This window comes from Podarcis bocagei (genome assembly GCF_964188305.1).
Source record: "Podarcis bocagei genome assembly, chromosome: 5".
NCBI classification, from domain to species: Eukaryota; Metazoa; Chordata; class Lepidosauria; order Squamata; family Lacertidae; genus Podarcis; species Podarcis bocagei.
The window spans coordinates 10204558-10228495 of NC_138129.1; the positions used below are offsets into that span (position 1 = coordinate 10204558).

At 47.2% G+C, this 23938-nt stretch overlaps 1 protein-coding gene across 1 annotated transcript; it reads right to left on the reverse strand.

Annotated features, from left to right (window-relative positions):
* Window positions 1–1118: 1118 nt before the first annotated feature.
* OGFR (opioid growth factor receptor) lies at window positions 1119–22017 on the reverse strand. Its single transcript, XM_081196146.1, has 8 exons — window positions 21580–22017; window positions 13253–13300; window positions 10713–10775; window positions 10207–10288; window positions 8556–8634; window positions 6961–7027; window positions 4983–5131; window positions 1119–3159 (listed from the first exon to the last, which is right to left on the reverse strand). Exons 1-8 carry the CDS (start codon window positions 21877–21879, stop codon window positions 1569–1571), a joined length of 2379 nt encoding a protein of 792 aa, XP_081052272.1. The 5' UTR covers window positions 21880–22017; the 3' UTR covers window positions 1119–1568.
* Window positions 22018–23938: the final 1921 nt, after the last annotated feature.

The following is a 23938-nucleotide window of genomic DNA, read 5'->3' on the forward strand; positions in this document are numbered from 1 at the left end:
TGCAGCTGGAGGGCCACTGGTTCCCCCAACACGCTTTAAAACCTATGCAGCTTGCAGTGAGGTTATCTGAAGGATTGTGGCCTCCTGAATATACCTGCCTGGCCCCAAAGACCTTCATACGAGGCCGCCTCTCACTTTCTCCTATTGCACGGCAGACACCCTAGAGAGGTTCACCTGGTGCCACCGATCTTATGGTCCTTTTGACACGTAAGACCATTGGGAGACAATCACTTCCCCTTACTGGTTTTACATTGCACTTAACGCTGTCGTGTGCTGGCTTGTATTCTATATTGTGTTGAGATTGCTATAAGGTTCTGATTGCATTTATTTGCATGTTTTGAATTAGAAGTTTGCAAACCACCCAGAGGCTTTGGTTGATGGTGCGCTATAGGAATGTCACCAAGATGCCTTCAGCTGCATTGAGGGGCAATGCCAGTCACTAGAGACCCCCCCAAGTCCCGTCTTGCTAACTTTTTAGACTCTCCTCATATACAGTGGTGCCCCGCAAGACGAATGCCTCGCAAGACGGAAAACTTGCTAGACGAAAGAGTTTTCCGTTTTGGAGGTGCTTTGCAAAGCGAATTTCCTATGGGCTTGCTTCGCAAGACGACAATATCTTGCGAGTTCCTGCTGGTTTTTTTTCCTTTCCCCCCTTTTTTCTAAGCCGCTTATCAGCTGATCCGATCAGCAGATAAGCCGCTAAAAGCGCTAATCCGTCAATGGGTTTGCTTCGCAAGACAAAAAAAAACGCTAGACGAAGAGAATCACAGAACGGATTCTTTTCGTCTTGGAGGCACCACTGTAGACAAGTAGTTAAGCAGCAGGAAGCAAAGTGTGAGAATAAACTGACAGTTCTCCCAATGGAGATGTAGAAAGAGGAGTCTTCCAACGATCAGTTTTGAGATCTGTGTTTTTTAACTTGTTCATAAACCAAAGTCTATGGGGGGTATATGGAAGAAAACAACTGTTGTTCCTTACCTCTCTTCATTTAAGAACATGAAATCAGACTCCTCAAAACATTCTTCTCCCTGGAGACCTTTGCAATATTGTTTAGCTTAGGCTTCATTCTCAAACATGCCCAGTTTAATGATGAAGAAAAGAAACTAGAAGCTCTTAACTAGAAGTTAGGAACTTTTATTTTAACAAAGCAAGATTAATTTAACAAATAGATTCCTTTCGGACCGTCTAGTAAATACTGGAAAATTTGCCCACAAAGTGGCATTTACTTGCTCAAAAAATGATTTCCGTTTCGAAACCAGAGCTATTTGGAATCATTTATAAAGTAAAGGAGAAAACCCACACACATTATTTGAGAATTCAGAAGATCAAGTATGCAAGTCAACAACTGGGGGAGTTTCATCTCGAAGCCTTTGTTGTCTGTCCCCAGTGAAAACAACCCATTTAGAGGTTTTGGGCTTCATAAACAAGTATACAAAAAAAGAGGAACCAAAACACACACACACACACGGGCAGTAGACTGGTGCTGTTCTGATCAACTTGTAAAAAGGTATGTCCTTTTAACTGCCTCCAGAATCAGTGGAACCACCTCATTCTTATCCAGGATAAAGCTATTCTGCTTCTAGATCTGATACAGAATTCACACTCTCCGCAGATTCAGGTGTTTCATTCCTATCTGCCACTCCTTCTGCCTTTCCTTCAACGCTTCCCTCTTCCTGTCCTGGGCTTTCACCACCCACAGCCTTCTTTTCACTGAATGGCAGAGTTTCGCCGGCCTGCAATCTCTTGACTTCCAAGGCAGAGTTAGTTCCTTGCTTGCCAGACTGGGCTGGCGCACAGCTGTCCGGCGAAAGGCTCGACTCGGCGTTAGTTTTGGAATTAACCAATAAATCCACACCCGGCGTTTTACAGTCGCTGTCTGTAGGAGTGTTGCCAATTGTTTCTGTCGCATCGTGGCAGGCTCGATCCGTCCTCTCGGTGCTGGCAGAGTTTATCTGGCTCTCAGAGGATGCCACCTTGATGCCCGCCTCTTCAGGTGTCCCCAAGGCACTGCCTTCCGATGCCATCTCAACTTTCCGTCTTTTTCTCATTGCGTCAGTGGCTTCCGTCTCCTTCATGTACCCACCATCCATACCACCTCCTTGAGGCAGCAAGGGGCAGGCCTTCTCCTCTGTGAACAGAAGGCCGTCGATCCCCTTCTGACCAATCACAACCTCTCCGAGGTTGGCAGAGATCTTCTCAATGTCGGTGGGGCTTCTCACCACCCTGATGCTTTCCTCGCTCAACCTGCTCATCTCCAGCTTCCTCTTCTTGCATTCCTTCAGACTTTCACCGGACGCTCCGCTCTCACCCTCGTCCGCGGGATCCTGCCTTTCCAGCTGGGGAGGCGAAGAACTTGGCGCTCCATCGTTCCTCCTGCCCTTCTGTGCCCCACTTTCAGCCTCCTCCACAAGATCCTGCCTTCCCAAGTTGACTTCTTTCCCACCGTCCTTCTCCGCCTCTGCTGTTAAGAGCCCACGTTGACTCGCCTTACCTGAAGCTTCGTGTTCACCTGCAGGACTCGTTTGGGGTTCCAGAGAATCTCCGACCTGCAATCCATCGGCACGGATACCAGAGGAAGGCTCTCCCTCGATAACTTTGCTAAGGACAGAGTCACTGGATGAAAACCCCAGCTCATCATCACTTTTGGATACAGGCTCCTCAATCAGATTATTGGTTGTTTGGTCTACAGCAGGGCAAATGATGCCTGTCTTGTCCAGCAACTCATCCTGATCGTTTTCCATGCTCTCCCTCCTTGCAGGCTCTTCCTCAAGTCTCTGGCATGTTCTATGCTGCTGCTCGACTTCACTCTTTCCTGCAGTCTCCTCTCCGTCCTCACTCTGCTCCCCCTCAAGCCGCTCGCTGTTCAGGAATTCCGGGGACCGGGGTTTGAATCGCCGGAGCTTCCTGTGCGGCCCCCAGACAAAATCCCGCTTGGGCGTGAAGTGCCGCCAGGCGAAATGGACCAGCTCCTTCCGCTGCTGCTTGTTCCGGACAGTGAACACAAAGTAGTCCAAGGCACTTCTCAGCACCCGCGGGAGCTCCTGGTGGACCAGGATCTCCGTCAGGAAGAACTTCACCAGGTGCATCTGGTAGTTTTCGTAGCCCAACTCTCCCAAGCACTTCAGGATGCGAGTGATCCGTAAATTATTGTGGCTGAACCTGAAAGGGGGAGAAAGAAGGGGAAGTAAGTCTCACATTGTGAAGGCAAATGACTAGCTCGGAAGGGAGCTGCTATCCAAATATCCTACAAAGGACATTCCCACTTACTTTTTGGAATGGAACAAGCCAACAGTGAAGTTACAGGGAACTAAGAAGAGGGCCTTCTTGGTAGTGGCACCTTCCCTGTGGAATGCCCTCCCATCAGATGTCAAAGGAGATAAACTACAGTTGTACCTTGGAAGTCGAACAGCCTAGTTCTCGAACATTTTGGCTTCCCAACAATCGAAGCCCAGAAGTGACTGCTCCAGTTTTCAAATGTTCTTTTGGAAGCCAAACATCCAATGGGGCTTCTGATTGGCTGCAGGAGCTTCCTGCAGCCAATCAGAAGCTGCGCTTTGGTTTTTCAACATTCTGGAAGTCGAACGGACTTCCGGAACGGATTCCGTTCAACTTCAGGTACAACTGTATCTGACTTTCAGAAGACATCTGAAGGTAGCCTTGTATAGGGAAGTTTTTAGCGTTTGATGTTTTATTATGCTTTTATATCTGTTGGAAGCCGCCCAGAGCAGCTGGAGCAACCCAGTCAGATGGACAAATAATAAATTCTATTATGCTTTTATGCAGAAACTCTGGTTGGCAGGATGTTTTTGCCTTGATGGCGCTCAGCCTATCAAGCACAACTCAGCTTAAGTAGCTGGTGTTCCCATGCAGGATCCCAGACCAAGAACTGGAGGTGGAGAACAGCCCAAGTTCACTCACAAACCCACTGCAAAATCCATGGATCCTAGCGCAGCCCATCATCTCACAGAGCATTCGTGTATTGATGGCTACCGGCCATGATGGTTATGTTTCAGAGGCAGTAACGCTTCTGAATGTCAGGAATCACAAGCGGGGAGAGAATTGCAAGCAGAGACGGAAGTGTTGCACTCGTGTCTTGCCTGCAAGCTTCCCATGTGCATCTGGTCGGCCTTTGTGGGAACAGGATATTGCACTAAATGAGGCATTGGCTTGATCCAGAAGGCTGTCCTGATGTTCTTGAGACTAATACAGAATAGCTCTTTCTATGCAAGCACAGCACAAAGCCAGCTTCACTCAGCTTCATTCACATTTGGTACGATATGATGATACCTTTATTGTCATTATCCCATAAACAACAACAAAATTGAAAAAATCTACATCAGACATTGAAAAACCAACAAGCCTGCTATCCCAGCCTGGTTAACCCCCTAAAAACTCTGATACCCCATAATTAAATACAATATACTCCCACAGAGACTACCTTACACTGTGTTTAAAACCAAAATCGCATTTGGATAAAAACTGTTTCTCAGGCGGCTAGTCCTAGTCTTTATAACCCTGTACCTTCTTCCAGAAGGCAGAAGCTGAAAGAGATCATTTCCGGGGTGCGCACTATCCTGTGCTATCTCTGCAGCTTTCTTATGGCACCTGGAAGCATAGATTTGATCCAAGGTGGGAAGAGTGCACCCAATTATTCTCTCCGCAATCTTTACAACCCTGGACAGCATTGTTTTTTCCCTGACCGTGCAGCTCCCAAACCACACACACAGACCATAAGTTAATACACTCTCAACAGTACAATGGTAAAATGCCATCAACAGGTCCTTTGAGAAATTATTTTTCCGGGGGATTTTCAGAAAATATAACCTCTGCTGTGCTCTCTTCATTAGGTCTTTGCTGTTTTCTCCCCAGGTTAGGTCATCTCTCAACTCCATTCCCAGAATGATGACTGCAGTAGCCAAGGGACTGCAGTGCAGGCCACTTGGTGACTTTTATGCACAAGTCTGTCTAGCAAAGCAACTCACTGGTTGAGGTTCTCGAATCTCTCTCTCCAATTCTTTGCTCGTCGCAATTCGCCCGTTTTCTCATTTAGCAGCTCAATTCCATAGAAGTCCAACATGAGCTTGTAAGCCCTGACGAACCTCGCCATGACTTCCTTCGATTTCTTGAAGGCCTGAAATACCCAATGGGCAGGACACAAAACGGTTGTTCTTTATTGAGGACTTCATTGTTTCGTTCTACTTGAAAACTGCTTTGAGGTTTTAATTACAATCCAGAGGTAAAAATATACAGTGGTACCCCGCAAGACGAATGCCTCGCAAGACGGAAAACCCGCAAGACGAAAGGGTTTTCTGTTTTGGAGGCGCTTCGCAAGACGAATTTCCCTATGGGCTTGCTTCGCAAGACGAAAGCCCATAGGGAAATCTCCGGGGACCTCTTTTAAATGCTGGTGGTGGGGAGCAAAGCCTTTCCCCCCCTCCGGCCTTCAGAAGAGGTCCAGGAAGGCCGGCGGGGGCCGAAAGGCTTTGCTCCCCACCGCCAGCATTTTAAAAGCAGTCCGGGATAGCAGGGAAGAGCTTCCCGCTATCGCGGACGGCTTTTGAAGGCAGGCGGGGGGGGGCAAAGACTTTCGCCCCCCGCCCGCCTTCAGAAGAGGTCCAGGACCTCTTCTGAAGGCGGGCGGGGGGCGAAAGTCTTTGTCCCCCCTGCCTGCCTTCCCAGGGGCTTTTACATCGCCCCGGACAGCGGAGAAGTCCTCTGCTGTCCCGGGCGATTTTAAAATGCTGCCCGCCAGCATTTTAAGATCGCCCCAGACAGCGGAGAAGTCCTCCGCTGTCCCGGGGTTTTTTAAAATGCTGGGGGTGGGAAGAAAAGCCCTTGTCCCCCCCCCCAGCCTTCAGAAGAGGTCGGGGGACAGACTGTCCCCGGACCTGGTCTGAAGGTGGTTTCCATAGGAACGCATTAATTGATTTTCAATGCATTCCTATGGGAAACCGTGCATCACAAGACGAAAAACTCGCAAGAAGAAAAAACTTGCGGAACGAATTAATTTCGTCTTGCGAGGCACCACTGTATTGTGAAACATTTTTTTTTTAAATTAAGCACTGTTCATTTAAACTTTTTTGCTTATTTGGTACTATTTTACTGCTTGATTTTGTGGGTGTTGTTTTTGACCTATGCAACCTGCTGCAAAGGTAAAGGTAAAGGGACCCCTGACCATTAGGTACAGTCATGGCAGACTCTGGGGTTGCGGCGCTCATCTTGCTTTATTGGCCGAGGGAGCCGGCGTACAGCTTCTGGATCATGTGGCTAGCATGACTAAGCTGCTTCTGGAGAACCAGAGCAGCGCATGGAAATGCCGTTTACCTTCCCGCCGGAGCGGTACCTATTTATCTACTTGCACTTTGACGTGCTTTCGAACTGCTAGGTTGGCAGGACCAGGGACCGAGCAACGGGAGCTCACTCCGTCATGGGGAGTCGAACCGCTGACCTTCTGATTGGCAAGTCCTAGGCTCTGTGGTTTAACCCACAACACCACCCGTGTCCCTAGTGCAAGATGCTGTATGAACAGCTATACATTTTAGAACTGAAACAACAGCAGCAACTTTAGAAGTTGGCCAAGGTGTTCCATCAAGGAGCAACTCAACACCCTTCATTCTGGTGCCCTCCATGTATTTTGAGCTATAACTCCCTTCAGTCCTGATAGCTAGCAATGCAGGTTGTGGGTCACCTCACTGTGTGAACCAGAGGCCTATCTCCATCCTCTGACCAAAAGCTAGAGGGAAGACACCTCTGCCAATTCCTGGGTGACTGGTGCTAGCGTGGAAGTAGGGAAATCGAGACAGGTCTTATGGGCCCCAGCATTCATACCGCCAAAGCCACTACAGTCAAGAGTTGCTATTATTTCATAAATGGGTGTAAAAAGAAAGCAGAAAACTCAGAATCCATTTCCCCCTCCCTGTGGTTTTAAAGCCAATGTTTAAAGGGCAAGAGGACTCCTACCTGGATTTCTTGACAGGTGAGAAGCCGCGCGCGCCAGTTCCTTCCCGGCTCACGCAAAGGAAATAACCTGGAAGGAAGTCAAACAAAGAGGGGAATCAAGTCTGCAAAGAAAACAAGAATTTAGCCCAGAAACAAGCAGGACATCCCAACTGCTGAGAGGCACAGAATCCAGCATGGTGCCCCTCAAGATATTGTTGGACCCCAACTCCCACCGCCGCTGCCCAGCTTCCTGGAAGGTGGCTGCTGCCGCTGCAGCAGGAAGGTTGATGGGGTGCAAACACGCTGGCAGGAGACCAGATTGTTTCCACCAGTGCAGTTGCACTGTGCTGACTTCCTTGTCCTCTCATCCCTTCTTGCAAGCAACAGTGACCCCTCTTGGTCGGGAACGAGTATAAAGATTCTGCCTCGCCTGATGAGCAACTTCTGGAAGCAGCCATTGAGAAGAGACAATTATCCCCCTGGCTCACGTTTTCTTCCCAACTGCCCCGAGTGTGACAGAGCTGCGAGGATTCTTCCGCATTGCACAGACACCTTAACTTCTGCAGAAATACCCAAGAGACCCTGATTAAGCCTGAAAATGGGTCAGTTTATTTAGATTTGACCCAAGACTTCAGGAAGTTGGCTACACATTAAAACAGAGGTCTGCAACATGGTTCCCGCAGGTGCACAGGTGGCCTCAGAGGCCTTCCCTGGTACCCCCCTAACCCCCAAAGTTAGGCTTGAGAGGAGGATACACTATTAATGGGATCTGCACCGGCTGGCAACTGGTTTAAGGTTTGTATTGCTGGAATATCAACCCCCAAACTGCCTAGGACCTGCTCACATCTTGCCAGAGCATCCTACCCTTAGACCAACACGTGACACACTTGTGTGAGTGCCACACACCCCAAGCATTTTGTTTAACAAGTAACTGGAGCAGAGCTTTGCATCAGCCATCGGTTCAGTGCTGAGGGCCTTCTGGCGGTTCCCTCGCTGCGAGAAGTGAGGTTACAGGGAACCAGGCAGAGGGCCTTCTCGGTAGAGGCACCCATCCTGTGGAATGCCCTCCCACCAGATGTCGAAGAGAAAAACAACTACCAGACCTTTAGAAGACATCTGAAGGCAGCCCTGTTTAGGGAAGCTTTTAATGTTTAATAGAATATTGTATTTTAATATTCTGTTGAAAGCCGCCCAGAGTGGCTGGGGAAGCCCAGCCTGATGGGCGGGGTCTAAATAAATAAATTATTATTATATCATCATCATCATCAAAACCTTGAATATGCATACAGCACAGGGAGTGATGCTTTTTAACGTTACGCTCATTGGTGGGTGAGGGCACGAACCGTGGTAGCCCAAAACACGCCTATGTTTCTAGAATGCAAGCTGCAATTCACTATTAACAATATTTGATGGAAATAACCTTGTTTTTCATTGCAGTCCCGCCCAAAGGAAGTCTGTTACAGCCCCTCTGGAAGATGCTCTGGCTCAGATTTTGGAGAGCCTCCAAAGAAGAGGAGAAGGGGAAAGGAAAGAACAGGAATGTCCAAAAACAGAAAACAGCCTACAGCACTCCCCATCCCCAAGTGCCATTAGAATATCTAATGGGGGCCACTTACCACTGGATATATGAATGGTTTTCTTCCAGAGTGACATAGTCGTTATGCCACATCTCAAGGAGATCTTCAATAAGGAGGCCTAGAAGAGGATGGGAAACATAAGAAGGGTCTAAAATTAGGCACAGCATCTAAATGGAGAGATTCCCCCACTGTTATTAATTGAATTTATACACTGCCCTTCCTCCCGAAGATGCCCAGGGTGGCAAACAGATACTCAATTCAAAACAAAACCCAAGCAGAACTTTCAAAAACAGCTAAAACATTCCAAAAACAATTAAAAACATCTAAAGTCAGTTGCAGTTATATAATAAACAGCAATCCTGGGGATGCCAGGAATAGTATTCTGCAGCCACCAAATGCCTGGGCAAAAAAAAATGAAGGACCCCTGGACAGTTAAGTTCAGTCAAAGGGGACTTATGGGGTTGTAGCGCTCCTCTCACTTTCAGGCTGAGGGAGCTGGTGTTTGTCTACAGACAGCTTTCTGGGTCATGTGGCCAGCAGGACTAAAATGCTTCTGGCACAACGGAACACAGTGATGGAAAACAGAGCACACGGAAATGCCGTTTACCTTCCCACTGCAGTGGTACCTATTTATCTACTTGCACTGGCATGCTTTCGAACTGCTAGGCTGGCAGGAGCTGGGACAGAGCAATGGGAGCTCACCCCATCATGGGGATTCGAACCACCAACCTTCTGATTGGCAAGCCCAAGAGGCTCCGGGGTTTAGACCACAGCGCCACCCACGTCCCTTTGACACTGGAGGGAGGGAGATTCAGAATGGGCAAAGCAGCTTCTTCACACAGTGCATGAACTGTAGGACTCGCTGCTACAAGAGGCAGCGATGGCCACTGACTTGGGTGTCGTGAAAAGAGGATTAGACAAAATTATGGAGGACAGAGCTAGCAATTGGCTACCAGCCATGACGGCTGTGCTGTACTGTACTTCCACAGGTCATATGCCTCTGAATGCCAGTTGATGGAGGCTTCAGGAAAAGAGAATCAGAGTTGGAAGGGACCCTGAGGGTCATCTAGTCCAACCCCCTGCAATTCAGGAGTATGTCCCATACGAGGATTGAACTTGCAACCTTGGCATTATCAGCACCATGCTCTAACCGACTGAGCTATCCAGGCTGAGAGTACTTGTGTCCGCCGCTTACAACCCTGGAGAGCTGCTGCCAGTCCGTGTAGGCAATACTAAGTTAGATGCGCCAATGGCCTGACTTGATACAATGCAACTTCCAGTGTTCCAAGCCATGTGGATTTCCCAGGCAATCTCCACCACTCAGGGACTGTAGGAATTACTGCATGGCTGACCTATCCTGTGTATTGTGAGGAAGAATTCATAAACACCTGCGGGAGAAACAGGGGCCTTTTGCCCCGGAAAAAGAGAGAATGAAACCTGCTCCTTGCAACAGCAGAATGCAACGGGTTCCCTTTGACAGATTTAATTTTGCCTTCCAGGGGGAACAGCTGTAGGAAATATATACAGGCCTTCAATCATTTCTGCAGGGAGGGAACAGGCATAAATAAATAGCATTCTAAAACCGAATACAGTTCATTCCCCTGTCAAGGGCCAGTGGTGGGGGGAAAGCAACCTTATAAGACCTAACATTTGCCTTGGGGAAAAGAGAGAATAATATCAAAAGACATACCATTAGGCTGAAAACTCATCTCGTTTTTGTAAAACCTCAAATTCCACATTTTCTCTTCTCTCATTTCTGTTTCTTCCAAGCCCTGAGGAAGGAAGGAAGGAACATCAGTTGTGGATGTGAATGATCTCTCACTGAGCTACCCCAGGAAAATGTTGACCATACACAACCTGTTGCGTGCCACACCCCTTTAGCAGACTTAATTGGGACATAAGAAATAGCCTTTTCTTTTTTTGGAACCAATGATTTCTTTGCTGGAGAGAAGCTCCCATCACTCCTGGCCATGGGCGTGTGATGCTGACTGGGGCTGATGGGACTTGCGAGTCCAACTTCTGGAGAGCACCTGGTTGGCGACCCCTGATTGGGAGGTTTCCTTTCTAAATTAAGCGCCATTCAGATCTTAGTTACATGGATCACTGGGGGCTTATATACAAGATGGGCGTACAATAAATGAATGGCACAGCCAGCTAGCAGTCTCTTGCTATGAACAATGATCAACACACTCTTACCGGATAATGTTGCCTGTATTTCTGCATATCTTTTGCTGCCATCCAGTTGCGACCAGCTGTGTTCTAAGAGAGAGGGGGGGGGGCGAGAGTTAAGGGAGGGGATGTGAAGCTGAATTATCCCTACAAAAAACCCTCCAGGCCACCACAAAAGCCAATGTAGTCCTTCCATATTGACAATGCAAAGTGCAAAGTTACTTAGATCGAAGGGAGCAAAATTCCAGAGAAGCCTGGATAGCTCAGCTGGTTACAGTGTGCTGCTGAAAACGGCAAGGTTGCAGGTTCGATCCCTGTATGGGACACCTGAATATTTCTGCACTGTAGGGGGGTTGGACTAGATGATCCTCAGGGTCCCTTGAAACTCTAGAATGCTATGAAAATCTATTTTAGATGCAGTGTTCATGTTTAGTGGACGATAATGATAATAATAATAATTTATTATTTATACCCCACCCATCTGGCTGGGCTTCCCTAGCCACTCTGAGCGGCTTCCAACAAAATACAGTAATCCATCAAACATTAAAAGCTTCCCTAAACAGGGCTGCCTTCAGATGTCTTCTAAAAGTCTGGTGGCAATTGTTCTCTTTGATATCTGGTGGGAGGGTGTTCCATAGGGTGGGTACCACTACTGAGAAGGCCAAGGATTGCTCTGGGCCCTCCAACCCGACCCACAGCAAACCATGGCTGTCTGAACCCAACTCACCCAACTTCCTCTGAATAGGCCTGATTCGGCTCAGGGTGGGGCTGAATCTGGTGCACAGCCCTAGTGATGTGGATGCCATGGGGAGAGAATGCCAGTGGCGTGCTTTGCCATGGGGGTTATAGCTAGATGGCACCAACCCACCATAAGTTTACTGAACACAGGGCTGCTTTGCTAGAAGAGAGGTTGAGCGCTCCGTCTTTGAGCCTTGGGCTTCCTGCTCAATTGCCAACCTTGCCTCCTTGTATCGACTCTCTGCACAGTTTGCAAGCAGACTTCACCATGGCACAGACTTTATTTTTAGTATCCCACATCATGGAACAAGAAGTCAGGTTCCATGAATAGTGAAACCTCAATCGGGGTAGCTGAATCACTGCATGTCAAATGGTTTACTGGTTCACTCCCACCATGCTCTCAAGTGATATTTTTACGGGAAGCCATCCCCTGAGAGTGCTCCTTGGCCGAGGGCCACAGCTCAGTTGGATAGAGTGTGGTGCTGATAATGCCAAGGCTACAGGTTTGATCTCCATACGGGACAGCTGCCTATTCCTGCATTGTAGAAAGTTCGACTAGAGCAGGGTTTGCCAAGCTTGGGTCTCCAGCTGCTTTTGGACTACAACTCCCATCATCCCTAGCTAGCAGGACCAGTGGTCAGGGATGCTGGGACTTGTAGTCCAAAAACACCTGGAGACCCAGGTTTGGGAAGCCCTGGACTAGATGAACCCAAGGGCTCCTTCCAAGTCCAAGTGAGTGGAACAGGAAGTGTAAATTTGACCCTTGGGCTGCAGGTTAGTTTCTATATGCACGTGTGCGTGCACACACACACACACAACCCTCTCTCTCCCCCATGCCTCCACCAAGAGGCATTAGTAGAGTTCAAGGAGGACAAGTTCCAGCCAGGCAAAAACTTATGGGGTGGAATGCAGGGCCAGTGACAGGTCTGGGCTGGGGACAGTTCCAAGGGCCAGACAGAGAGACATTTGCTGCTCATTGTTGAGGCTCCTCTACCCTCGCACTGGATTACTGAAGAGAAGAGGCACCCCAATAACGGGAAGGGCAACAACATCCACACAAACACATGCTGCAGGAGAAAGTCCATGATGCCTCCTTATTAAGGGGACAAGTGCAACTTTTGCACCACTCTCCTCTACAGTACAGTGGTACCTCGGGTTACATACGCTTCAGGTTACAGACGCTTCAGGTTACAGATTCCGCTAACCCAGAAACAGTACTTCGGGTTAAGAACTTTGCTTCAGGATGAGAACAGAAATCATGCTCTGGTGGCGTGGCAGCAGCGGGAGGCCCCATTAGCTAAATTGGTGCTTCAGGTTAAGAACAGTTTCAGGCTAAGAACGGACCTCTGGAACGAATTAAGTACTTAACCCAAGGTACCACTGTACATAAGTTTGCAAAGCAACTACGCTATTTGATGTCTTGCCTCCTAGCCTTCCTCGTACAGAGTTCATAGAGGGTGGCTAACAAAGGTCCTGCAAAAATTAAACGGGTCTTAAGGCGATGCCTGAACAAAAATGGTATTGGAGAGGTGGGGCAACCAGAGGGGAGATTGGGGTTTTGAGCCTCATAAGGCTTTATAGATCAAAACCAACACTTCCAACCGAGCCTGGAAACTAATTGGTAGCTACTGGGCCTAACAAGCTACTTCAGCGTTTATAGTTTAGATTCTCTGCAGCTCAAAACTGGTCCTTCAGCTGAGGAAGGCATGAAAACAGCAAGACCACCAAACTTGCTCACTTGCATTGGATCAAAGAGCCAAAGGCCACAGGAGAAGAGCACACAGTCCAATTATTTAAAAGGCACAAAACTTAAAAAAGAAAACACCCACCGTGCGTTTTCTAAAGCTCGTGGAGGCAAGGTTTGGCCGTTGCCACTCCTGCAGAGAGAAAATAGGACTTTTAAAAGTTTTAGAAACATTTAGGATATTGGTATCAACAGTTAGAACAAACGCATTTCACCAACACCTGACAAAAAACCTCTTCATTTGGTTCATCGTGGTTCTTCGTTATTTCTGGGAATATTAAGCAGTCATAGAATTGCAAGGTCAAGAAAGGAGAGTCATATCGGTGGTGCAACTCCTATGACTACTACAGTGGTACCTCTGGATGCGAATGGGATCAGTTCCGGAGCCCCGTTCGCATCCAGAAGCGAACACAACCCGCGTCCGCGCGTCACCGCTTCTGCGCATGCGTGTGATGTCATTTTGACCATCTGCGAATGCGTGAGTGGCGAAACACGGAAGTAATGCGCTCCGTTACTTCCGGGTCGTCGCAGCGCGCAACCCAAAAATACTTATCCCGAAGCTACTTCAACCCAAAGCATGACTGTATCAGAAAACTAAACAAGAATCAGTGAATAGTTTGTGGCAGTCTTTTCCAACCTAGAATCCCACCAGATTTGGGGACTACAACTCCCATCAGCCCTGATTGCTGGCTGGCACTGATGGGAGTTGTAGTCCCAAACAACTGAAACGCGCCAAGTTGAAGACGATTGGTGTGTGGAATAACTCAGAAATAATATTTCTTTATTACTTGATGACAGTTGCATCTGAACAAATGGCTTCACGGGCACCGTTTTTCAAGAACTGCATTCAATAGTTCTGGTAATGGGCCAAGAGTAGAAAATTTGCTTTTCTGGCCAAGGAGTGCCACGGCCCAGTATACCTGAAGGAGAGTTTCCACCCCCGTCGTTCAGCCTGGACACTGAGGTCCAGCGCCGAGGGCCTTCTGGAGGTTCCCTCACTGCGAGAAGCAAAGCTACAGGGAACCAGGTAGAGGGCCTTCTCGGTGGTGGTGCCCGCCCTGTGGAACGCCCTCCCATCAGATGTCATGGAAATAAACAACTATCTGACTTTTAGAAGATATCTGAAGGCAGCCCTGTTTAGGGAAGTTTTTAATGTTTGATGTTCTGCCGTATTATTTATATTCTGTTGGGAGCCGCCCAGAGTGGCTGGGGGAACCCAGCCAGATTGGTGGGGTATAAATAATAAACTATTATATTATTATTTACCTGGAACATCCCAGCCTGGACCAAAGAAAGTTTTAAACTTCATGAAAAAGCAGTCAATTAATTTCATACCTGGAATGGTTACCCCCCTTTTTAATTCATGTTCGCTTATTAATACTTTCTATTATGTAACTCTATTATGTAATGGGGATGTTTAACTCCCAGTATGAGAACTGGATGTGGTTTCCCAAGCAATTTTTGTGGGTGACCCAGCCCACTAATTTTGACAGCAGCAGCAGCAAAAACCAACAACACAGATACAGAACTGGGAGGTGACTCTCCTACTCAGCTGATCTGGGTGAATCAGCCAAAAAGCAGACAAGCTCCAAAAAGCAGATTGGTATTAAATTTGGCATCTACACCAGCAATCCTGACCTTCTCAGGTTGCTTCCTAAGAATCAGTGCAAACTTAGAAACTGAAATATGATAGTGCCTTACACAGGCACCATTATATTTCAGTTTTGTTTCTTGCAAGTTGCACAGCAAAACCAAATCCAAATATTAGTTTCCATTTCTCTGTTGTGGGAGATGCAAGATATACCTGAAGGAGCTTTCTTGTGTGTGTGTTTCTTTGTGGCTGATTAGCTGCTCTCCCTGTGCAAAGGTCAGAGGGGGCAGGGTTTCTGTTGAGGCAGGTGATTAGCTGTGGGAGGAGCTTATCAGAGCTTGCAGCGCAGCGCAGTTTGATCCATCTTTTAGATTTAGGGGAGCTAGTCTCAAACGTTTGTTGGGGGAGACCTAGGTTTTTTTGGGAGGGTTATATGTCCTGTCTTCACTCTTTTTAAGATGGAGGACCACTGTAGCCACCCCCAACGACACGTTTTCAAGATGGAGGGTGAAGGAACAGCTGCAGTCGCCTACGGTTCCTGCGCAATGTTTGCCATCTTGCCAAAGGTTGCAGGCAGCTTTACCTGCAGCAATTGTATGTTGATTGCCGTCTTAGAAGACAAACTCCAGCAACTGGAGGAACGTGTAGCTACGCTCCAAAGAATTAGAGAGCTGGAGCTCTTCTTGGAAGCAACAGAAAACACCGTCTCCACCAAGGAGGAGACAGGGGACACTCCTGAGAAGGAGGCTAGTTCACCAACACAGGTGCCAGATATATGGAGAAACGTGACTCAAAGAAGTAGGAGGCCCAGAGTTCGCTCTGATTGTTTAGAAATACACAATCGCTTTGAAGTCCTCTCCCCTAGCATGGAAGACGAAGAACAGACTCCATTTGAGGATCTCTCCCTCATTACAGTCGATCAGGTATATGAAGACGAGCAGCAAAGTCAGTCCTCAGGGAATGTGCAGGCGACCTTGGAACGGACAGCTCATGGAAGAACCCCGACCAAACCTAAGAGGAGGCGTATAGTGGTGATAGGGGATTACCTACTGAGGGGGACAGAAGCAGTGATCTGTGGGCCTGACAAGATGTCTCTGGAGGTGTGCTGTCTCCCTGGGGCTAAGATCCAAGATGTAACTGAACGACTGCAAGGAATCATAAAACCCACTGACAAATACCCCTTCCTCTTGGTTCATGTGGGAACCAATGACACTGCAAGCAATAGCCTCCAGAAGATCAAAAGAGACTACGAGGCTCTGGGCAGGAAATTGAAGCAATTAAATGCACAAATTGTCATCTCATCTGTCCTCCCAGTTGAACGGCGTGGCCCAGGGAGAGAGGGGAAAATAGTGGAAGTGAACAGCTGACTTCGCAAATGGTGTAAACAGGAACGATTTGGATTCTTAGATCACGGACTGCAGTTTCTTGAAGATGGACTTCTGGCAAGCAATGGGCTGCACCTCACAACAGTTGGGAGAAATGTTTTTGCCAAAAATCTCAGAAACCTCATCAGGAGGGCTTTAAACTGACTAATGTGGGGGAGGGAGACAGTGCTCCTGAAGGTAGGAGTCTATCAATTGATTAAGATGATCATCCAAATGTCATAGACCAAATGGAGCAAACAGCACACAGACCTAGTGGTGGGAGGAAAAAATCCTTAAATAAGAGACACGGGGGAATGATTAATGGACTTCAATGTCTGTACACTAATGCGCAAAGCATGGGAAATAAACAAGATGAGCTTGAGCTCTTGGTACAGCAAACTAAATATGACATAATAGGCATCACTGAAACCTGGTGGGATAAGTCCCACGATTGGAATGTAATAATGGGGGGATACAATCTATTTCAGAGAAACAGACCAGACAAGAAAGGAGGAGGAGTGGCGTTATATGTCAGGGATGTGTATACCCGTGAAGAGATCCAAGATTTAGAACCTCAAAGCCAAATTGAGAGCATTTGGGTCAAAATTAAGGGAGAGAAGAATAACAGTGACCTCATTGTGGGAGTTTACTATAGATCCCCAAGCCAAACGGAGGACATAGATGATGCCTTCCTGGAACAGATGGCCAAGCATGCAAAAGGAAGGGAGATAGTAGTAATGGGGGACTTCAATTACACGGATATTTGTTGGATGTCAAACTCAGCCAAGAGCAAACACTGGCCTTGCAGACAACTTCATTGTCCAGAAAGTGGGAGAAGCAACAAGAGGAACAGCCATTTTAGATCTGGTTCTAACCAATGTTGATGACCTGGTTAGTGGGGTAGAAGTGGAAGGATCATTAGGCGCGAGTGATCATGCTCTTCTGAAGTTTACTATACAGTGGAAAGGAGCAGCCAAGCATACTAGGACTCAATTTCTTGACTTTAAGAAAGCCGACTTCATAAAACTTAGGGAAGTGCTGGGTGAGATCCCATGGACAGTAATACTAAAAGGAAAGGGAGTTCATGATGGCTGGGAGTTTGTTAAGAGGGAGATAGTAAAAGCACAACTTCAGGCAATACCAATGAGACGGAAACATGGAAGGTGCCTAAAGAAGCCAGGGTGGCTATCTAAAGAACTTCTAACTGAGTTAAGATTAAAAAAGGATGTGTACAAAAAATGGAAAAGGGGGGAAACCACCAAAGAGGAATTCAAACAAATAGCCAGCACGTGTAGACACAAAGTCAGAAAAGCTAAAGCACAGAATGAACTCAGGCTTGCTAGAGAGGTTAAAAGCAACAAAAAAGGCTTTTATGGGTATGTCCGTAGCAAAAGGAAGAACAAAGAAACAGTGGGATCACTCAGAGGAGAAGATGGTGAAATGCAAACAGGGGACACAGAAAGGGCTGAACTCCTCAATGCCTTCTTTGCCTCAGTCTTCTCCGATAAAGAAAACAATGCCCGACCTGAAGAATTTGGAGCAAATGATTCAGCAGAGGAAACACAGCCCAGAATAACTAAGGAGATAGTACAAGAATACTTGGCTAGTTTAGATGTATTCAAGTCTCCAGGGCCAGATGAACTGCATCCAAGAGTATTAAAAGAACGGGCAGATGTGATCTCAGAACCACTGGCAGTCATCTTTGAGAATTCCTGGAGAACAGGCGAAGTCCCGGCAGACTGGAGGAGGGCAAATGTTGTCCCTATTTTCAAAAAGGGGAAAAGAGAGGACCCAAATAATTATCGCCCAGTCAGTCTGACATCAATACCAGGGAAGATTCTGGAGCAGATCATTAAGCAAACAGTCTGTGAGCACCTAGAAAGGAATGCTGTGATCACCAATAGTCAGCATGGATTTCTGAAAAATAAGTCATGTCAGACTAACCTGATCTCGGTTTTTGGTAGATGAAGGGAACGCAGTGGATGTAGCCTACCTTGATTTCAGCAAGGCATTTGACAAGGTGCCCCATGATATTCTTGTAAAGAAGCTGGTAAAATGCGGTCTTGACTATGCTACCACTCAGTGGATTTGTAACTGGCTGACTGACCGAACCGAAAGGGTGCTCATCAATGGTTCCTCTTCATCCTGGAGACGAGTGATTAGTGGGGTGCCACAGGGTTCTGTCTTGGGCCCGGTCTTATTCAACATCTTTATCAACGACTTGGATGATGGACTCAAGGGCATCCTGATCAAATTTGCAGATGACACCAAACTGGGAGGGGTGGCTAACACCCCAGAGGACAGGAACACACTTCAAAACGACCTTGACAGATTAGAAAACTGGGCCAAAACAAACAAGATGAACTTTAACAGGGAGAAATGTAAAGTATTGCACTTGGGCAAAAAATAAATAAATAAATAAATAAAAATGACAGGCACAAATACAAGATGGGGGACACCTGCCTTGAGAGCAGTACATGTGAAAAGGACCTAGGAGTCTTGGTTGACCACAAACTTGACATGAGCCAACAGTGTGACGCGGCAGCTAAAAAAGCCAATGCAATTCTGGGCTGCATCAATAGGAGTATAGCATCTAGATCAAGGGACGTAATAGTGCCACTGTATTTTGCTCTGGTCAGACCTCACCTGGAGTACTGTGTCCAGTTCTGGGCACCACAGTTCAAGAAGGACACTGACAAACTGGAACGTGTCCAGAGGAGGGCAACCAAAATGGTCAAAGGCCTGGAAACGATGCCTTATGAGGAAAGGCTAAGGGAGCTGGGCATGTTTAGCCTGGAGAAGAGGAGGTTAAGGGGTGATATGATAGCCATGTTCAAATATATAAAAGGATGTCACATAGAGGAGGGAGAAAGGTTGTTTTCTGCTGCTCCAGAGAAGCGGACACGGAGCAATGGATCCAAACTACAAGAAAGAAGATTCCACCTAAACATTAGGAAGAACTTCCTGACAGTAAGAGCTGTTCGACAGTGGAATTTGCTGCCAAGGAGTGTGGTGGAGTCTCCTTCTTTGGAGGTCTTTAAGCAGAGGCTTGACAACCATATGTCAGGAGTGCTCTGATGGTGTTTCCTGCTTGGCAGGGGGTTGGACTCGATGGCCCTTGTGGTCTATTCCAACTCTATAATTCTATGAGCTTCTCCACCCCCTCCGTTCAGCCCGGACACTGAGGTCCAGCTACGAGGGCCTTCTGGCGGTTCCCTCCCTGTGAGAAGTGAGGTTACAGGGAACCAGGCAGAGGGCCTTCTCGGTAGTGGCGCCCGCCCTGTGGAATGCCCTCCCATCAGATGTCAAGGAAATAAACAACTACCAGACATGTAGAAGACATCTGTAGGCAGCCCTGTTTAGGGAAATTTTTAGTGTTTGATGTTTTATCGTGCTTTTAATATTATGTTGGGAGCCACGCAGAGTGGCTGAGGAAACCCAGCCAGATGGGTGGAGTATAAATAATAAATTATTATTTTCTTGCGGCCCTTTCATTCTCTTTTCCCCTAGGCTGAAGAAACAGAATAGGTCTACTCACCTTCAATATCCAATGGGAATTGATTTATTAAAAGGAAGGCTGGATAAGCCTTGTTTGCACATCACACTAAACTGTAGTTAAAAACAAAGCATGGTTTAATGTGAATGAGCAGAGTGCTTTCATTTGTTCCTCCCCTGCTCCTGTTGAGCTGGGGCGGGAACAAACCAGAAGCTGGCCGCACTTTACTGCTCATGGTTTGTTTCCCTCTACACATGAGAGCTGGTTCACACGTAATATGATACCAGCCTGTGGTTTCCTCCCTCGCCAATACTGTGACAGCAGGAGCAGGGGAGGAGCAAAGTTTTGTGCAGCATGCAACAAAAAGCTGGCCATTTGCATTAAACCACAGCTTATTTTTAACTATGGTTAAGCTTTAAAGTGACGTGTGAAAATGCATAAAATAAGAAGTAACAGACTTATTTTTAAAGTTTCATAACTATGCAACTATCGCCTAGTAAATTTATTTTTATTTTTTTACCATGGTCTTAATTGTTTCATCTGCTGGGTTTAAGGTTTTTTGGGCTGTGTTTTCTGCTTTGTAATGTAACGTTGGTTTTAAGAGTTTTATTGTGAAATGCACATCATCGTTGCTTTTTTATCATACTGTACATCATCATTCTGTACCTTACTGTGAATGCTCCCAAGAATTCGGCTGGATGTGTGGTATATTAATGTAATAATAATAATTTATTATTTATACCTCGCCCATCTGGCTGGGTTTCCTCAACCACTCTGGGCGGCTCCCAATCGAATATTAAAAACACAATACAGCATTAAACATTAATGTAACGAATGAGAACGGTGATTAATGTTTTGGGTTCCAAGTAAAACACAAAATGTTTCTATAAACTGCTGCATTAGCCAAGCAATTAAAAGACGCCTGGCCTAGAACCTTTCTTCCCGGGGGGCAAACTTTTCTATATACGAACATTTATATATTTTTTAAAAATGACGAGTGAGCTTTCAGAAGTGCGACCGCACATCTTCCGCATTCTGAAGCAGAAGGCTTCTGCAATGCAAGGCCTGCCATTGAAAAATCTGGCTTCAAGATGCCAGTTAAGCCAAAAACTGCTTTGAGCGGCCTTAGGCAAACTCCATTGCCCAGCTTCCCACAACCCTAGCCCAGGACAGAAAAAATATAAATAAATGAGAACAACCACTGAGGCCGTTCCTGCAATTAGGAGGAAGGAACAGGACAGTTAAAAACACATTTGCACCCTCCCCAGCACCACTATAAGCGCTTAATAACAGTATCTAGCCATCGCCCAACTTCCTGTATCCCCGCAGGTTTGGAAAACGCTGGACAAGAGACCCCTTTACAAATGCACTGATCTGCAACAAGACGTGCGCCTGACCCTTTGAGGCCGAGGAAGACGGGAGCAGCGTCCCGTGGCCGGCTGGCACTTTCTCAAATATTTTTGATCGTCTAAGAGGGCTTTTCGTTTCTGTTTCCTCGTTTTCCCGGGAGGGAGCGGTCGAGTTACCTAAGGCGAACCGTAACAGTGATCTCCCTTCCGATCACGCCGCCCCTCCCCACAATAATAGCCGCAAACGAGCCCCTTCTAAAAAACAACACCACCACGTTGGGAAAGAAATCGTGCGCTGCAACCTCTCCAGTAAATGGATTTATTTATATGCCCTAAACAGGCAGCCCTGTTTAGGGGAGCTTTTAATGTTTAATAGGTTTTTTTTGTATTTTAATATTCTGTTGGAAGCCGCCCAGAATGGCTGGGGAAACCCAGCCAGATGGGCGGGGTATAAATAATAAATATTATTATTATTATTATTATTATTATTATTATTATTATTATTAGCGCGCGCGCGCACGACCCCCCTGCCTCCTTCTCTGCAGAGACCCGGAAGGGATCAAAGGCCACTTCATATCCAACCCCCCCCAATCCATAGGCAAAGACCCTCACCTGGCTACCGGAGGGCGACCACCATCCTGGGCTGCTGCTGCTGGGCTGGGGCTTCTCTTGAATTCCTGCGTCTTTGTCAGCGGCTGGAGTCGCCCCCGAATCCTTCCTCCCCACATCTCCCTCCAGTTGCCTTCCACCTTCTTCTTCTCCTCCTCCCTCCTCCTCTTCTTCCTCCTCTTCCCAGGTGGAATCGTACTCCCAGAATCCTTCCTCCTCCTCTTCTTCTTCCTCCTCCTCCTCTTCTTCCTCGCCTGCCCGGTCCTCCTCCTCCTCCTCCGTTCCCCACCGCCATTCCGCCATCCTCGCCGAAGAAGACGCGCACAAGAAAGGAAACCGAAAGAAAAGCGGATGCAGCCGCTGCACCGGCGGCGAGGGAGAGGAGGAGGAGGCGGAGGCGGTGGCGGCGATGCAAAGCGAAAGGCACGTGGGAGGAGGAGGAGGCGGGGGCGGCCGTGGGTGGCCCCACCCCGAGCTGCTCTCTCATTGGCCGGCGAGCTCTCCTTCCGAACGTTGGGGAGCCGATGGAACGCGGGCGCAGACTCGAGACTATTTTATCAATGACGGCGCCCGTCGACCGGGAAACGGGGGGCGACCTTGCAAGGCTGGCGCCGCCTTAGCCGCGCGCTCCTCCTCGTATATACGCCTCGCGTATTTTCAATGCGTGCGGATGGCGGGGCTTTCCCGCTCTGTTCCCTTCCCAATACTGTATACACACAGGGTGTGCAGCCTCAGGTCACAATACTAGGAGATATAATCTACTGGGACTAAACCGATGTTTTTGTTATTTATCCATAGCCATTCTGGGATTATTTCTTAAACGAAGAGTGGGGTTCAAAATGTTAAATCATCTTTTTTCCTGTGATTATTACCACCACGATGCTATGAATTTTTTTGTTTTTGATGTTGTACGCCACCCCGAGATCTTTGGATAAAGCTCAGCATGTGAATTAATATTTTATCTGGAGATTGGGGTGTTCAAAGTGCCGTACAATGCAGTCAAAGGGGGTGGGTGATAATGGTTGAAAAGGCAAAACACCCCACATTTTAGCAGTAAAGCAGCTCATCGTCCCCAAACATTCCAGGAAAACCATCACAAACAGCCACTTTTTTTCCTAAGACAGTAGGAAGAATATGGATAGGTATGGTAAGGCTGAAAGCGTGGCATCCTAGGGAATGTTGAGGTAGGCAATTGTATTATAGGATTGGTGGGTCGGTTTGGATGATGCCTGGGGCCCCCAACCAGGCCTGTGATTTTGCCTCTGTAAGATGGCAGTATGTAGTAGAAGGGACTGCTGAAATAGCAGTCAGTGGTTTGTTTGTTTGTCTTAATTTGCATGCCTAAGAGAGTTGGTCAAAAACAAATGTGTTAAGAGCTGCCATACGCCTGGGTTTCCCTAGGCATGTCCGGGAATTGGACTGTCAAAATGTCGTCCGGGCAAAATATCTGGGAAAACCTGGGTGTATGGCAACTAGGGCGCAAAAAAGAAAACCACCCACCCACTTTTGGGAATATGGCAACCCTAGATGTGTTGCCATAGAAACTAGCTAGGTAGTGATGCTTTCAGGAGGAGCATTTGCCTTTTCCCCTCTCATTTCACTGGATGAGGAGTAAGAGGCCAGGAGCCAGCTTTTGTCTAGGCCTATTCTGGAGCTGGGCCGACACGGCGGCTAGACTTGCCCTGTGTGCTAAAACCAAAGGTGTGACTTTATGGGGAAGCCTCTTCTCCCCAAGAATCCTCATGGGGAAAGGAAGATCTTTTGAAGTGTAAATGTTGAGACCTGCCATCTCATGCTCAAGTTGCATATATATGGTTTTTATACCCTAAACACATCAGCGTCTCCAGCGACTTTCATTTCAAGGAGACCAACCCCTGCTGAAGCGCTGGAACCCTTGAACTCTCCTACCACTCAGAGACTGGGGTGTGTATAACAAGATTACGGCTTTCCTTAATTTTGAAAAAAGTGTTATGCTTAGAGGTACCTCCTTTTGTGGCCCCTGAATCTTCCTTGTCAGTTAGTTTCACTGATGACTCATAGCTCCTAGTATCTCTCTGTATGGGAGGTAGGATTATATCCACTGCCTCACCATACTATGAAAACCAAAGTATTTCCCTATGAACAGACAATACAGGCCATGACTGCCAGGATCTGTCCAAGGTTTAGCAAGAACTTGAATTTCCCACTTGATTATGAAGCTCACTGGATTACCTTAAACCAGACACATGCTGTTGACCAATTTATCTTACAGAATCAGAAGATAAACCAGGGAAACAAAATAGTTGTGATTATATTATTTGTTCCATCCTAGATGATGATGATTTTATTAAATTCATCTGTAGATCTTAGGGCAGTTCACAAC

What these genes read in the sequence shown, in the direction of transcription:
- OGFR (XM_081196146.1), bottom strand. Translation starts at nt 21,879, where the DNA reads ATGGCGGAATGGCGGTGGGGAACGGAGGAGGAGGAGGAGGACCGGGCA. An exon ending in GGTCGCCCTCCGGTAGCCAG is followed by an intron (nt 13,301 to 21,579) that starts GTGAGGGTCTTT and finishes TTCTCTCTGCAG; the next exon opens with GAGTGGCAACGGCCAAACCT. An exon ending in GATGAGTTTTCAGCCTAATG is followed by an intron (nt 8,635 to 10,206) that starts GTATGTCTTTTG and finishes ATCCTCTTCTAG; the next exon opens with GCCTCCTTATTGAAGATCTC.